The 12,935-nt window shown below is 45.8% G+C and overlaps 1 protein-coding gene across 1 annotated transcript; it reads right to left on the bottom strand.

Moving 5' to 3' along the window:
- Positions 1 to 37: 37 nt before the first annotated feature.
- Positions 38 to 11,433, bottom strand: WDR6 (WD repeat domain 6). Its single transcript, XM_081318660.1, has 7 exons — positions 11,148 to 11,433; positions 9,475 to 9,610; positions 6,608 to 9,053; positions 5,114 to 5,209; positions 3,465 to 3,581; positions 3,210 to 3,328; positions 38 to 2,438 (listed from the first exon to the last, which is right to left on the bottom strand). Exons 2-7 carry the CDS (start codon positions 9,539 to 9,541, stop codon positions 1,951 to 1,953), a joined length of 3,333 nt encoding a protein of 1,110 aa, XP_081174786.1. The 5' UTR covers positions 9,542 to 9,610; positions 11,148 to 11,433; the 3' UTR covers positions 38 to 1,950.
- Positions 11,434 to 12,935: the final 1,502 nt, after the last annotated feature.

The following is a 12,935-nucleotide window of genomic DNA, read 5'->3' as shown; positions in this document are numbered from 1 at the left end:
CATGAGAAGGCGAACCAAGGCTCAGATTCAAAGTGGGCTAATGCCTCCTTAAGTAACACCAGCTGCCTGCAATTAGTGCAGGTTCGCATCCCACCAGGCTCAAGGTTGACTTAGCCTTCCATCCTTCTGAGGTAGGTAAAATGAGGACCCAGATTGTTGGGGGCAATAAGCTGACTTTGTAATAATGCCGCTTGGGGTGTGTGTGAAAGCCCTAATAAGCAGGCATATACATAGAATGAAGGCTATTGCTAAGCACATTGGTTTGTGCTTAAATTGTAAGCCGCCCTGAGTCTTCAGAGAAGGGCGGGATATAAATGGGATTAAAATAAATAAATAAATAAATAAAATAAATATACGGCTTATGAAAAGACAAGAGAAAGAAGGTTGAGATTATATCAGCAGAGACAGACTGCAGAGCTTGCTCTCATGAACCATAACGTTATAAGGAGAACAAAGTAATGCAATAAAATGTGGGCTATCCACTTTTATTTCATACTTTTTTTTCCTAATGTGCCCATCACATAATGGCATTTTTTGTGTCCATCAGATAGTATTGATTGATGGATATCACAGTTCTTTGTCTAGGGCGGCGAGTTTGGCATCTTCTTTGGGGAAATGTGGTCAACGTTAGACATTAGTTACTGCCACTGCTTCATCAGGCCAATGAGTGATTTGCATTGTAGCCAATCTTAGATAAGTTAGACTTTCGAGGACTAAATTTTGAGCTGATCCAAATTATTTTTCTCCTCTACTTTTCTTTATGGTAAGTTATAAAGTGCTGGACTTGAAGTCCAGATTCTCCTTCATCAGCAATAGCTGAACATCTGGACATGCCAGATGTGCTGCCTTGGTCTCCTGGATAAGATAAAATCACATGTGTACTAGGGATTTCCCTGTCTTTTCCAGCTAGCTTGTCCACCTGCTTCTTTCAGGAGCAGGGTGATTTCTTGTTTGGTTCTGGCACTTCCCAAAGGAAGAAGTCACACTTGCCCTTATGATACAACCTGGGTAAGTAATGACACTTGCTGTAGGCAAGGTGAGCTGCGAGCCATAGACCGACCCACTGAAGGGAACTACCACTTATTTCCAGGGATCCTATTTGTTGATAACCTAATTTTGTTCAGGAGCAAATTGTGGCTGGACTTGAATTGAAATGTAGCATCCCGGATTAGCAAGTAGCATCTGTAAGGTGTGGAAGACTCTGCAAAATTAAGTGTTTTTCAATGGAGGGATCAAGTTATTATTCTGCTGCTTATGCTAGTTCCAAGTGGACCAAAGGAATCTGGGTATAACCGTGCTGTGTCATGAAATATGCATCTTGCTCTGGAGAATCCATAACCACAGTCAAGCCAGGAATGAAATGCTGGATTATCAAGTACAGGTCTGAAAGATGCTACCCAGCATAGGTCTTATCGCTTACCCAGTATCTCAACAACTGTCAGGGCTAAGTAAACTGATGAAAGAAGAATCCTAACTGAGTATTGGGCTTAATGGAGATAGTCTAGCATATATGGGGAAGGTCTAGCATACGTGGGGAAGGGCAAAGGTCCTTAATTCTGGGAGCCATTTGTTCTAAACTGGAGTTTGGGGGACACACACGCACACACACACCCCACACACGGTACTCCTCTCTCCTGCCCCTGGAAGTCCTACTGCCCTGGAATGCCTATTTATTATTTATTTCCCGCCTTTATTGTTTTTACAAATAACTCAAGGCAGTGAACAAATCCAACACACCTTCCTCCTCCTACGTTCCCCACAACAACAACCCTGTGAAGTGGGTGAGACAGTCTTCTCAGGACCTGAGATCCAAACCCTCTAAGAAGGTTTGTGAAATTAGGACAACAACCGCCTTTCACCCTGCTACAAGTGATGTTACAAGCAGAATTCCTTTTGGTTCCCTGCTGTTGTCCTCCTTTGTTTTCTGAACTTCAGTGGAATAAAGCTGTTTCAGATCCCATCTGTTATTTCTCTACCTTGCACATCCAGCCCCCAGGAAAGGATTTCCAACCCCTGACCACAGATCACACCGCGATAACTGTGTCCTTCAGTTTCCCAACACTCCAGAGCGGCCACATCAGCCACGTGGCAGAATTTGCTCCCTACGAAAGACAAGCTGTCCTCACAGAGGCTCCAGAGTGTCAAGCGTTGGTCCGCTGACACAGAAAGGAGGAAGTTCAGGTGGAGGAGCCTCACTCCTGTCACGTGAGCTGCGTGAGCGCAAAGCCTCGATACTTTTCTGACCACTTTGACGCCAGCCCTGGCCGCGGTCTCCTGGCCCACAGCGCTTTCGGCCTTCACATCGATAACATGGACAGAGATGGATCCATCGTCACTGCCACTGACCACTACAAAGCGTGTCTCGGCTGTTTTCTGGATGTGGAGGCTGTTCACACCGCAGCTGTGAGCCTGAATGGCCAGGACTGGAGATTCCAGGGCTGGAAAAGAACAGAGGTGCTGGTTATTTTTATGCAGAGGATTTACTGTTGGCTCCTTGGGCAGGGTTTCTTTTTTTAAATTGGAAAGGTGGGGTAGTCTTAAGATATTTAATTCAATAGCTGAAACAGTAAGGTGTATAATAGGCCAGAACACCCAGTTGTAGTTGACTGTTGGGAGTGTGTGGACTCCTGCATGAAGCAATCTATGTTATGATTGGTTGCTGGGTGAGAAATGGGAGTTTCCCTTTTTCTGGCCTTTTTTTCCTTGTGTGCTCTATATGCTGTTCTGAGATTTACTTGACGATTTACCTCACGGGTGTCCAACTCACCACGTCACGCGACGTGTCGCGATGTATCGTGACTTTTTTTTAGCACTGCCGGAGCTGGGGTGGGTGCGGCCTCCGCATGATGCAACCGGCCCGAGGGCTGGCAGTTTGACACTCCTGATTTACCTCATGATGTAGTGATGTGCCTGACTATCTTGTTCGCTGTATATGTAAATGTAAAATATATTTATTTATATCAAACTATAAATTCATGTCAGCGTCTCTGACTCCACTTGGGCACCGGTTGCGCAACTCCCTGACAGGGAGGATTATGAGAAACAGCTAGTACACTGAAAGGGCCCAAGATTGGAGAGAAATAGTTGAACACAATCCAAATGCTCAGCTGTACCTTCAGATGAACAGAAACCCCAACTGAGAAGCTTTACAAGACAGAGGATGCACTGGCGTTTCTTTAGGCTGCACCATGAAGACAGCCAACACCTACCTAGAGGTTTCATCTGAATGTCTCCTGTCTTTACTATTGCTGCAATGTGGCCAAGGGCAGCAGTAACGTCCCAAAATGCAATGCTCCCATCAGTGGCTGCACTGCCCATAAAGTGTCTCCTATAAAAGAAAGAGATGTTCCTAAAATTAGTTCTTGCAGTCCTCCAGTCTGATTCTCTGCTCCAAACAAACTTCATGCAAGCATCTCCTGGCCAAGGGAGATGGCACTCACATGCCGTTGCTCTGCTCTTCCTACCTTCTCCCACTAGCCATCTTGTAGGCAAACGCCTCGACCTTCAGGACACAGTGCTGATGGTGAAAGGATTCTGCTACAAGACACAACTTCTTGGCACTCTCAAGCAACAGGAACAGTCTACCAAAGAAGGAAAGAAGGCACTCAAATGGACACAGAGCTCCCATTTTCTTCAGGGTATCTCTTAATATGCTGATATAACACTGCTGCTCTGTGAGCTATGCTGACTCCATGTAGGCTTCTGAATCTAGTTCAAGGTCACCATCTATAAAGCCTAACATGGCATAGGACCAGGCGATTTGCAGTCTCTCACTGTTTCTGCCTGTCTCACCAGGTCTATCAGGAAGGGCGTGTTCCAGGTCTCTTTCACCAAACAACACCATTTTGTTGGATTCCGGAGCCATGCTTTCTCTATAGCTCTGGAACTGCACCCCAGCTACCCCAGATATACAGAATACAGAATAATAGAATTGGAGGGGACCTTGGAGGTCTTCTAGTCCAATCCCCTGCCCAAGCAAGAGACCCTGTACTATTCCAGACATATGGCTGTCCAACCTCTTCTTAAAAATTTCCAGTGACAAAGCACCCACGACTTCTGAAGGCAAGCAGTTCTACTGGTTAATTGTTCTCACTGTCAGGAAATTTCTCCTTAGTTCTAAGTTGGATCTCTTTGATAAGTTTCCATCCATTCTTGTCTTGCCCTCAGATGCTTTGGAGAATACGTTGTCCCCCCTCTTCTTTCCAACAGCCTCTCAAATATTAGAAGACTGCTATCATGTTACCCCTAGTCCTTCTCTTTGTTAAACTAGACATGCTCAGTTCCTACAACTGCTTATCATGTTTTAGCCTTAACCATCTTAAATCCAGATGAAACTACTCCTGATAGCTTTTTGTAAGGCTTTGAAGAATGGCTGTTTCTCCAGGCTTTGAGAGAGATAATTAGATGAATTCGACTGGTGATGCGGTTTTATTTGGAAGGTTATTTAACCTGAGGTATCATGCATTTATACTGTTGTGATATTTTAATCTTTGCACATCACCTAGAGCCGTGGTGGCGAACCTATGGCATGCGTGTCACAGGTGGCATGCAGAGCCCTCTCTGCGGGCACGCGCACCGTTGCCCCAATCCTAGGCCTTCAGCTGGGTTTTATAAAACCTTTTCGCTTTAGGCCTCCGCTGCTGTGGGCCAAAAAAAGAGAAAAGATTCAATCAATCAATCAATTTCAACTTTTCGTGGGGGGGGGGAAAGATCTCGCAAAGTTGGAATTGATTCATTGAACTTTTCAGTCCCATCCAGTCTGCCATTACCACCGCAGCCACACCCACCCAATGGGCCACGCCCACCCAGCACCCAACGATACATAAGTGGGTTTTGGGTTGCAGTTTGGGCACTCGATCTCTAAAAGGTTCGCCACGACTGACCTAGAGTCACTGCTGTGAGATGGGCTGTTTTATACGTTCTTTAAATATCTAACACTTCCTATTTCTTGCTTGAATGTGGGGAAAAGTCTTCATAGGAGTAAACAGCATCTGCCCCACTTTGTCCTTTTTTTGCCCTACTTCCCCCATCTCTGGGTGTATTTGCTCTGACAAGCAAAGCCCATTCCAACCATCCCAATCACCAACAAGAGGAGCAGAATTATTTTCCTTACCGGACAGATCCATCACTACAAGCCGCAGCGAGGAAGCACAAGGGACTCGGCAATCCCGCCTCTTCTATCCTAGCAAGCACCACCACAGACATGTACCTGGAACACACAAGTCAGTCACTTCTTCTGGTTCATTTGCTGCCAGCTTTGTATTCCAGAACAGAAGCAGGCATATGCAAGCTAAAAAATAGCACGCTGCTTGCTATCTGGTATCTATCACCAGTTCTCTTTACTGGACACACACTAAAAATACTATACCACAATTGGAACAAAAATCTGGTCTAGCAGTCTAGGCCAGTGTTTCCCAGTAATTTTAAGATGTGTGAACTTTTGACTTCCAGATTTTTTCCACACAGCATGGTGCAACTGCATGGTCATAAGTTCTATGGGGGAACTGCAAAATCAAGGTATGCACACATTTATGTGTTAAATATCACTACTTCCACAGAATACAGGGCCATTCCATACTTCAAAGGTTTAAATTTGGAGGAGAAAGCTTTATGTTCAGACATTTTGGTAAAAAAAAATCATATGACCCTTTTCATATCCTTTCAAACCAGTTTTAAGATTATTCAGGAAAGACTGATAGTTCCCCTATGTTCCTTGTGTGTGTGTGTGTGTGTGTGTGTGTGTGTGTGTGTGTGTGTGCTGCAGATACCCCTCCAACTTTGCAGAAGTTTGCTGACAAAATCCAATTTTGCAGAATTCTGCTGACAATCAATTTTTTGGGGTGTGCAGGATTTTAGACAAACCACAAAGCAGCTTGAAAACCTCACAGTGGTTTTGATGTTTTGATGCAACTCCTAGAACCTCAATAGGTTTTGCCACTTACTGATGAAGCTTCTATAGATCAGCTATTATTATAGGCAGTACCTGATTGATTTGTGAAAAAAGAAACCAAATGGTCATGAAAATTACACTGGGAGGACAATTAGAAATGGATACAGGCAGGTCTTGACTTACAACTGTAACTGAGCCTAGATTATAGTTCTAAATTGTTACAACCATTAAGCAGGTCAACACACGACCATGCTCCATTTTACAACATTTTTGTGGCAGTCATTAAATCAGTCCATTTTATCCAATGATCTTATGTCGGAAGCTGGTGATAAACCTTGCAAATTGGCAAAAACACCAAAAATTGCGATCCTGCCAACTGCAAATGGCCAAAAATGCAAGCCAGTTACCAAGCGCCCAAAATGAAATCACGTCACTCTGTGTGCATGTGTGCGCCTGTGCAGGTGTGTGGCTGTCAGAACTTTGAAATTGGGTCATAAATACCTTTTCCATTGTAATGTCAAAACACTTGCAACCAATCATTAAATGAGGATTACTTGTACCACATGTATAAGTATTGAATGAGCTGATGACAAAAGAGAATCAACAGTCTAGACTCAAAGCTAAGCAAGGTTTTATACTTTGTATATGGGGATCAGTCACAGCACCAGTTCAGGTTGTCCTAATATACAATTATAGGGAAAGACCATTTATTTCTACCTGGTTTCTGGATCCATCTTGATGAGTTTGTGCTTATTCTTCTTGTAATCCCAATGCTCATCGAGGCGATGCGACGCGACATGAACCAGCTGACAGGCTACACTGCTGCTGGAATCAGGCTTAGGGCTGAGTGTTAATCGATAACACTCAATCTGGGCTCGCCCCCCAGCTGAAAAAAGCATCACGGAGATCCTTTCCCTCTCAGGCTGACTAGCGCCGTTTTGGACCACAGTCAGAGCTCTTATACTGGAGATGTGATCGCCAAGAGCCGCTAGCTGGGTCACGGTGCGAGCTTGCACATTAAAAGCGAGAATGCTCACTGTGTTATCCTCACTTCCTGTAGCAAGAATGCTGATCTTTTCTCGCCCAGAGGTTTCCAGGGTACCAATGTGACCCATGCATGTCAACCCCCTGCCATGCAGAGCTGCTTTCAGGATTCGCTGCCCACTGGAGGCTTTGTTTTGGTGCAACCAAATTCCCCCAGATTTGATATACGCAAAGGTCTCCCTGGAAAGGCAACAGGCATAGCTCCAGGAGCGGTGACCACCTCCGCAGGGAATGGAGAGGAGCCTCTCACTGCTGCTGGCACTCCAAATTACAAAGTGGGTAGCGTGGAAGCCCAGCACCCTCAGCTTCCCATCAGGGCCAAAGCGTAGGTCTTCCAGCCATTCTAGGTCTTTGCAAAGCTTTTGCTTCCTCAGCATTTGGAGCTGCCGATCCTGCACTTGCAGCTGGCGATAGCAGCTATCTCTCCCTGTGCTGTAAATAAAGCCACCATGGCAGGTTACGGAGGTCACCCCCTGTTTCCCGTGAAGCCCGAAAAGCAGAGATATGGGCCTCTCAGCGTGGGGCTCTCCACTTTCAATAGGGAAGGAAAATCCAGGCAAGGCACAGGTGATCTCTGAAGTAGAGCTGCCAGGTTCACCTCCCCCTTGTGCTTTTTCCACTCCCAGAGTTGGCTTGCAGGCAAACATCATAAGAGAGCCTCTGCGGTCGCCACAAAGCAGAAATTCTCCCTGGGGCAAAAAAGCAATGCAGGTGTGCCATCGCTGCTTGCAGGCTGGCAGGAGGAAGCATTGTTTTACCACCACAGTTATTCTCTCAAATAGGTGCCAAGAGACCTCCAACCACAATAAAGCCCCAGTTGGGCCCGAGGCAAAGAGGCTGCAAGTATTGGGGTTCTGGTTTGGATCTGCGGCCCAAGTCAGAGTGTGCACTTTCCCTTCAAAGAGGTTTAACTCCTTGCTTTGTGCAGGACTGCTGAACGGAAAAACTTTCACCTTCCCTGACAAATTGCCCATGGCACAGAGAATGCCTCCAGTGGCAAGCTTGGATACTTCTAAGAGACTGTAAGACTGATAAGCAGCGTCCTCCAGGAGCAATGCCCAAGCTTCAGAAGTCAAGTCACAGGAATAGACAGCCCCGGCATCAGTCATCACCAGCAGATGGTTTACATCCACCAGTTTTACGGCCCTGGGGGATCCTTTTCTGTCAGTGGAAGGAAAATTCATTTGCCAGAGCCTGTTTCTAGTGGTGCTCCTTTCCTTGAGGCACCAGTGTCTAATGCCCGAATCAGTTCCTCCTGTAAACACCCAGTCTCGCTCCTCATCCACAGCCACTGCCCGGAGTCCTTGACCCTTGTGTCCTTTGAAGTTGTGGACAATCTTCCCCTGATAGTTCCACACAAGACAGGCTGAATCCTCACCAATGCTGATGATGTAGTCCCTTAGCAGTCTTACTGACCAGACTCTGGACTGGTGCCCGTAGCACACCAGCAAGCACGGGACCAGAGCAGGAGGTGTTCTAAGGTCACAGATGCTCCAGAGTCGCACGCTCCTGTCATCCGAGGCAGAGGCCAGGATGCCTTTGCTCTCCAGGAAGCAAATGCTGAAGATGACCCCGCTGTGTCCACCGATCCTGCTGTGGGGCTTTATTCTTCCTGTCTGGTCATCTGTCTGGTCAGCCACACACCAGATCACCAACTGATGAAAGACTGTGCCAGCCACCAGAACCAACGTCTCCCAGCAGCTCCCTACCAAGAGGGCAGAGTAGAGGATACACTTCTCTTGGCAGTGCACTTCTTGGAGAACCCTCTGGCCGACGTAGTCATACAGTGCCACTGAATTGTGTCCCAAGGCCACAGCTACACTGCTGGACATCTGAGTCCTGCCTTCCATCCACTGCAGGTCCCAGATCCAGTCGTGCAGCTCACAGAAGGGAAAGACTTCACTGAGTTCCACTGAGCTGTTCTGGAAGCTGAGCTTTACAACCACAAAGCTTTTGCCTCCAAAGATAGCCAGGGTTGAGGATTTGTCATCTCTAGGGCTCAAACTCCGCTGCTCCTTAATACCATGGACAGTATAGTTCTGAAGGAGCTGCTTGGAGCATCTTGCTGATGGGTTGGCATCAGGCTTCAAACTGTATACCCCTATGCTGGGTCCTTCTCCTAAAGGAAGATGAACACCAGAAGGCCAAGTCAGCATATTTCATCTGCTAGCAAAATACCAGTCCCTTTTCCCAGAATTGCCCACCCACATAAATATACAGTACTTGCCAAATTCCTATGAATTCTATTAATGTATTTCATATTTCTTACTGATCCTAAGTAGGATTTCTATTTGCTTTCCCTCTTGTTTTAGGCTTTAATCACAGGCTACTACATTTTGTCAGCTTCTGCTTGGTTAGGGGAGTGATCTTGGTTTAGCTTAGCAGAAAACTGACTCTAAAACCAGCCTACAGCGAAATGGTTGTTAACCCTGAATTAGCAAGCTTCATATTTGTCCCATCTGACAATGTACCATATCCCCAAGAAATGGGGGGAAAGTGGGGATTCTAGTCTCCCATTGTAGCAAAAGTAAAATATTCACCTGCTATAAGATGATCTCCCACAATCTCCAGAGCTGTTATAGGAGCCAATAGCAGTTCTCTTTCCATGACTTTTCAAGGATGGGAGATGAAAGCCGCTCCTGATTCTCTCCCTTTTATATATGGAGATGCAGACCTCTGAGGAAAGAGGAAAAATCCTTTAGAACTACATCAGCTCAAACAGGTGTCAACATTGCAACGATCTTGGCTGAAGCCATTTCTGCTTTGTTTTCAGTTTCCACAGTAATAGGAGGGGGGATGAGTGATTTTAAGGTTAGACTAAACAATAAATTGTCCCGTGGGAACCAAGGTCATTGCTGCCTGGGTTTTGGAGGGCTGAGCCTTCCATTAGAAAGCCAGCCAAAGTAGTTTATTGGGGAATGTGATTAGTGACATAGTGCTGGGGTGGGAAATTCAACTTTGTAACATTGTAACCTTTGGCAGGGAACTCCAGTCTCCATTTCACTTTTGACTGTGCCGATATTTTGTAGCCAATAAATATGTTCTTTAAGGAAACCTCTTGCCTTGGAGTTCTGTTTTTACTGGTCTCATCTATCAGATCCATGACATTAAAATATGGGAACAAGCTACCTTTTGATGTACAACACAGGAACCATGAAGAGCTAAGAAACCCTTCCCCCACCCCCAAGCAGAATCCAAAAGTTTGATTATGAAAGACAGCTCCCAGGTAAATTCTGGATAGCCAGATAAATCTTTTCTTTTTAAATGGAAAATATTTTTGAATGGGTGTTTCAGAAAATTAAGTCTATAGAGGAGCATTAAAAGTTAACACGTGAGGAACTAAAAACAAAATATCAAGTCCCGATATACAAAATCTTTGCATACAGACTTTGTTAATTATATTAAGGAAATCAATGTAAACACAGTATTTACAAAGTAGCGTCTATTTTGACTAGGTCAGGGGTAGGCAACCTCGGCTCTTTTATGACTCATGGACTTCAACTCCCAGAATTCCTGAGTCAGCTATGCTGACTCAGGAATTCTGGGAGTTGAAGTCCATGAGTCATAAAAGTGCCGAGGTTGCCTACCCCTGGACTAGGTGTTGTGGTTTTGAGTCTGTTTGCCAAGAAGAGGGCCCACTATGCCTGGGGGGGGGGAGTTAGAAAAGCCTATTTCGAAGAATCAGCGCAGAACTTTCTCTTGAGGTACAAATAATCATGTTCAAACTATTGTATTTTACACACTAGTCTAGGGGAAAAACCTGGCTCTCCGGAGAAGCCCACTGACGCAAGGAAAGTTGGAAGGTGACCACCAGCCACAAGGTGAAATCCACCACTGGGAGACCAAAAAGCTAAAGAAGAATCATCTGGAAGAGAATCGATCTTGGGCATCAGTGCGAGTTGTGAACGACTTGATGGGACTTAAGGAAGACTGCCAGACAGGCAGAGTCATTCTAATGCAGAAAGGAGAAGCCCGCAGCTTCCGAAGATCTGGTTTTATTTTTTATTTATTTATTTATTTTAATCCCATTTATATCCCGCCCTTCTCCGAAGACTCAGGGCGGCTTACAATTTAAGCACAAACCAATGTGCTTAGCAATAGCCTTCATTCTATGTATATGCCTGCTTATTAGGGCTTTCACACACACCCCAAGCGGCATTATTACAAAGTCAGCTTAATTGCCCCCAACAATCTGGGTCCTCATTTTACCTACCTCGGAAGGACGGAAGGCTGAGTCAACCTTGAGCCTGGTGGGATGCGAACCTGCACTAATTGCAGGCAGCTGGTGTTACTTAAGGAGGCATTAGCCCACTTTGAATCTGAGCCTTGGTTCGCCTTCTCATGTTTAGATAAAATTAGTACAACAGCACAGAAAAGCTTGTACAGAGAACCCTCGAAGAACTGCGGTCACAGATTTCCACGTGTCTGCGTTAGTTTAGTTACACACTCTTGCCCTGCTACTGGCATCCCCCAAGTTCTGGCTGAATCAGCACAAATTTCTGCTGCAAAACGTTGCAAATGCCACTTGGTCACCCGTCCGATGTAATACTTTTCCGGAGAATTCATTTTACGGAGCCGAGCACATTTCTCCACGTTCCGGGATCTAGAGAGCAGGAAAACCGTAGAGCCAAGGACGTAGGCAGGCCAGGCTGAGGAAGGGCCCATCAAATACAAAATCGGAATGTGCGGGACTCTTCCGCTTCGTCCGGCAAGGGAAAAGGACGGCGAGCGGAGCAAGGAACAAATCAGCGGAGGGGGAAAAGAAAGTAACGCAGCGGCGGCGCCTTCGCGCCACAATCTCGCGAGTTAAGAAGCCTTTGGAATTCACCCGCGCGCCGCTACCGATTGGCTAAGGCCTCGGGAGGCTGGTTCCCGCTTCCCTTTCGCGAAGAGACGCCATTGGCCGGTGGTTGCTAAGGTGGGTCTTCCCTTCGATTGTAGGGAAGGGGAAAGGAACCTTTTCTTAAAGGCACAGCCGCCCGCTGGCAGGTGGGATTGGCGGCCACGAGGAAAGCATGCCGGAACGTAACGAGACAGCTGGACCTCGAGATCGGAGCGAGCGTGGCTGAAAAGGGACGCGCGGGAAGAGCAAGAGCAGGGGTAGGCAACCTCGGCTCTTTTATGACTCATGGACTTCAAATCCCAGAATTCCTGAGCCAGCCAAGCTGGCTCAGGAATTCTGGGAGTTGAAGTCCATGAGTCATAAAAGAGCCGAGGTTGCCTACCCCTGAGCAAGAGCAACTTGCGGAGGGCAAAAGAGTCGGATGCCGACACCGCCGCTAATTTCCTCCCCCCCCCTTGTCCCAAACATTCAGATTGTCAAAAGGTTGATTCAGTTGCTAATGGACTTCTAGAAGGATTTAAAAAGTCATTAAAAACTTTTTCAGTTTTCAGAGAAAAAGATCAAGCTATTATTGGTTCATAAATACAATAGGGGTTACTCCTGGGTATTCTTTCTCTTAATATAGATCAGTTTCCAAACTCTTTGCATAGTTCCTATTTATATATACACGGTGCTTTAATAGCAATAATAATAGCACTTAAGACTTATATACCGCTTCACAGTGCTTTATAGCCCTCTCTAAGCGGTTTACAGTCAGCATATTGTCCCCAATAATCTGGGTCAGGGGTCTTCAAACTTGGCCCTTTTATGACTTGTGGATTTCAACTCCCAGAATTCCTCAGCCAGGCACGCTGGCTGAGGAATTCTGGGAGTTGAAGTTCACAAGTCATTAAAGGGCAAGTTTGAAGACCCCCTAATCTGGGTCATTTTACTGACCTCAGAAGGCTGAATCACCCTTGATTAAACTCCTGGCAGTCAGCAGAATTAACCTGCAATACTGCATTATAACCACTGCATCACCACGACTCAACTGTCAATTTTAACTATATTCATTTTATCTAAAGATTTAAAACAACTTTTTAATGAAGGATTTTTACTGTCATAGAAACTGTCTGAAGGTTGTAAAAATACAATCACTTTGTTGACTTTAATTCTATG

This window comes from Vipera berus, assembly GCF_964194415.1.
Source record: "Vipera berus genome assembly, chromosome: 2".
Lineage (NCBI taxonomy): Eukaryota > Metazoa > Chordata > Lepidosauria > Squamata > Viperidae > Vipera > Vipera berus.
Note: the sequence above shows the minus strand (reverse complement) of the source record. Positions and strands in the feature narration are given on the sequence as shown.

Bases quoted from the DNA above. Each gene is read 5' to 3' on its own strand.
- WDR6 (XM_081318660.1), bottom strand. From the start codon at position 9,541: ATGGAAAGAGAACTGCTATTGGCTCCTATAACAGCTCTGGAGATTGTG. The intron at 5,210-6,607 runs GTAGAAATAAAT...TGTGTGTTCCAG, and splicing joins AAGATGGATCCAGAAACCAG to GTACATGTCTGTGGTGGTGC. The intron at 3,329-3,464 runs GTAGGAAGAGCA...TTTCTTTTATAG, and splicing joins AAGATGGCTAGTGGGAGAAG to GAGACACTTTATGGGCAGTG.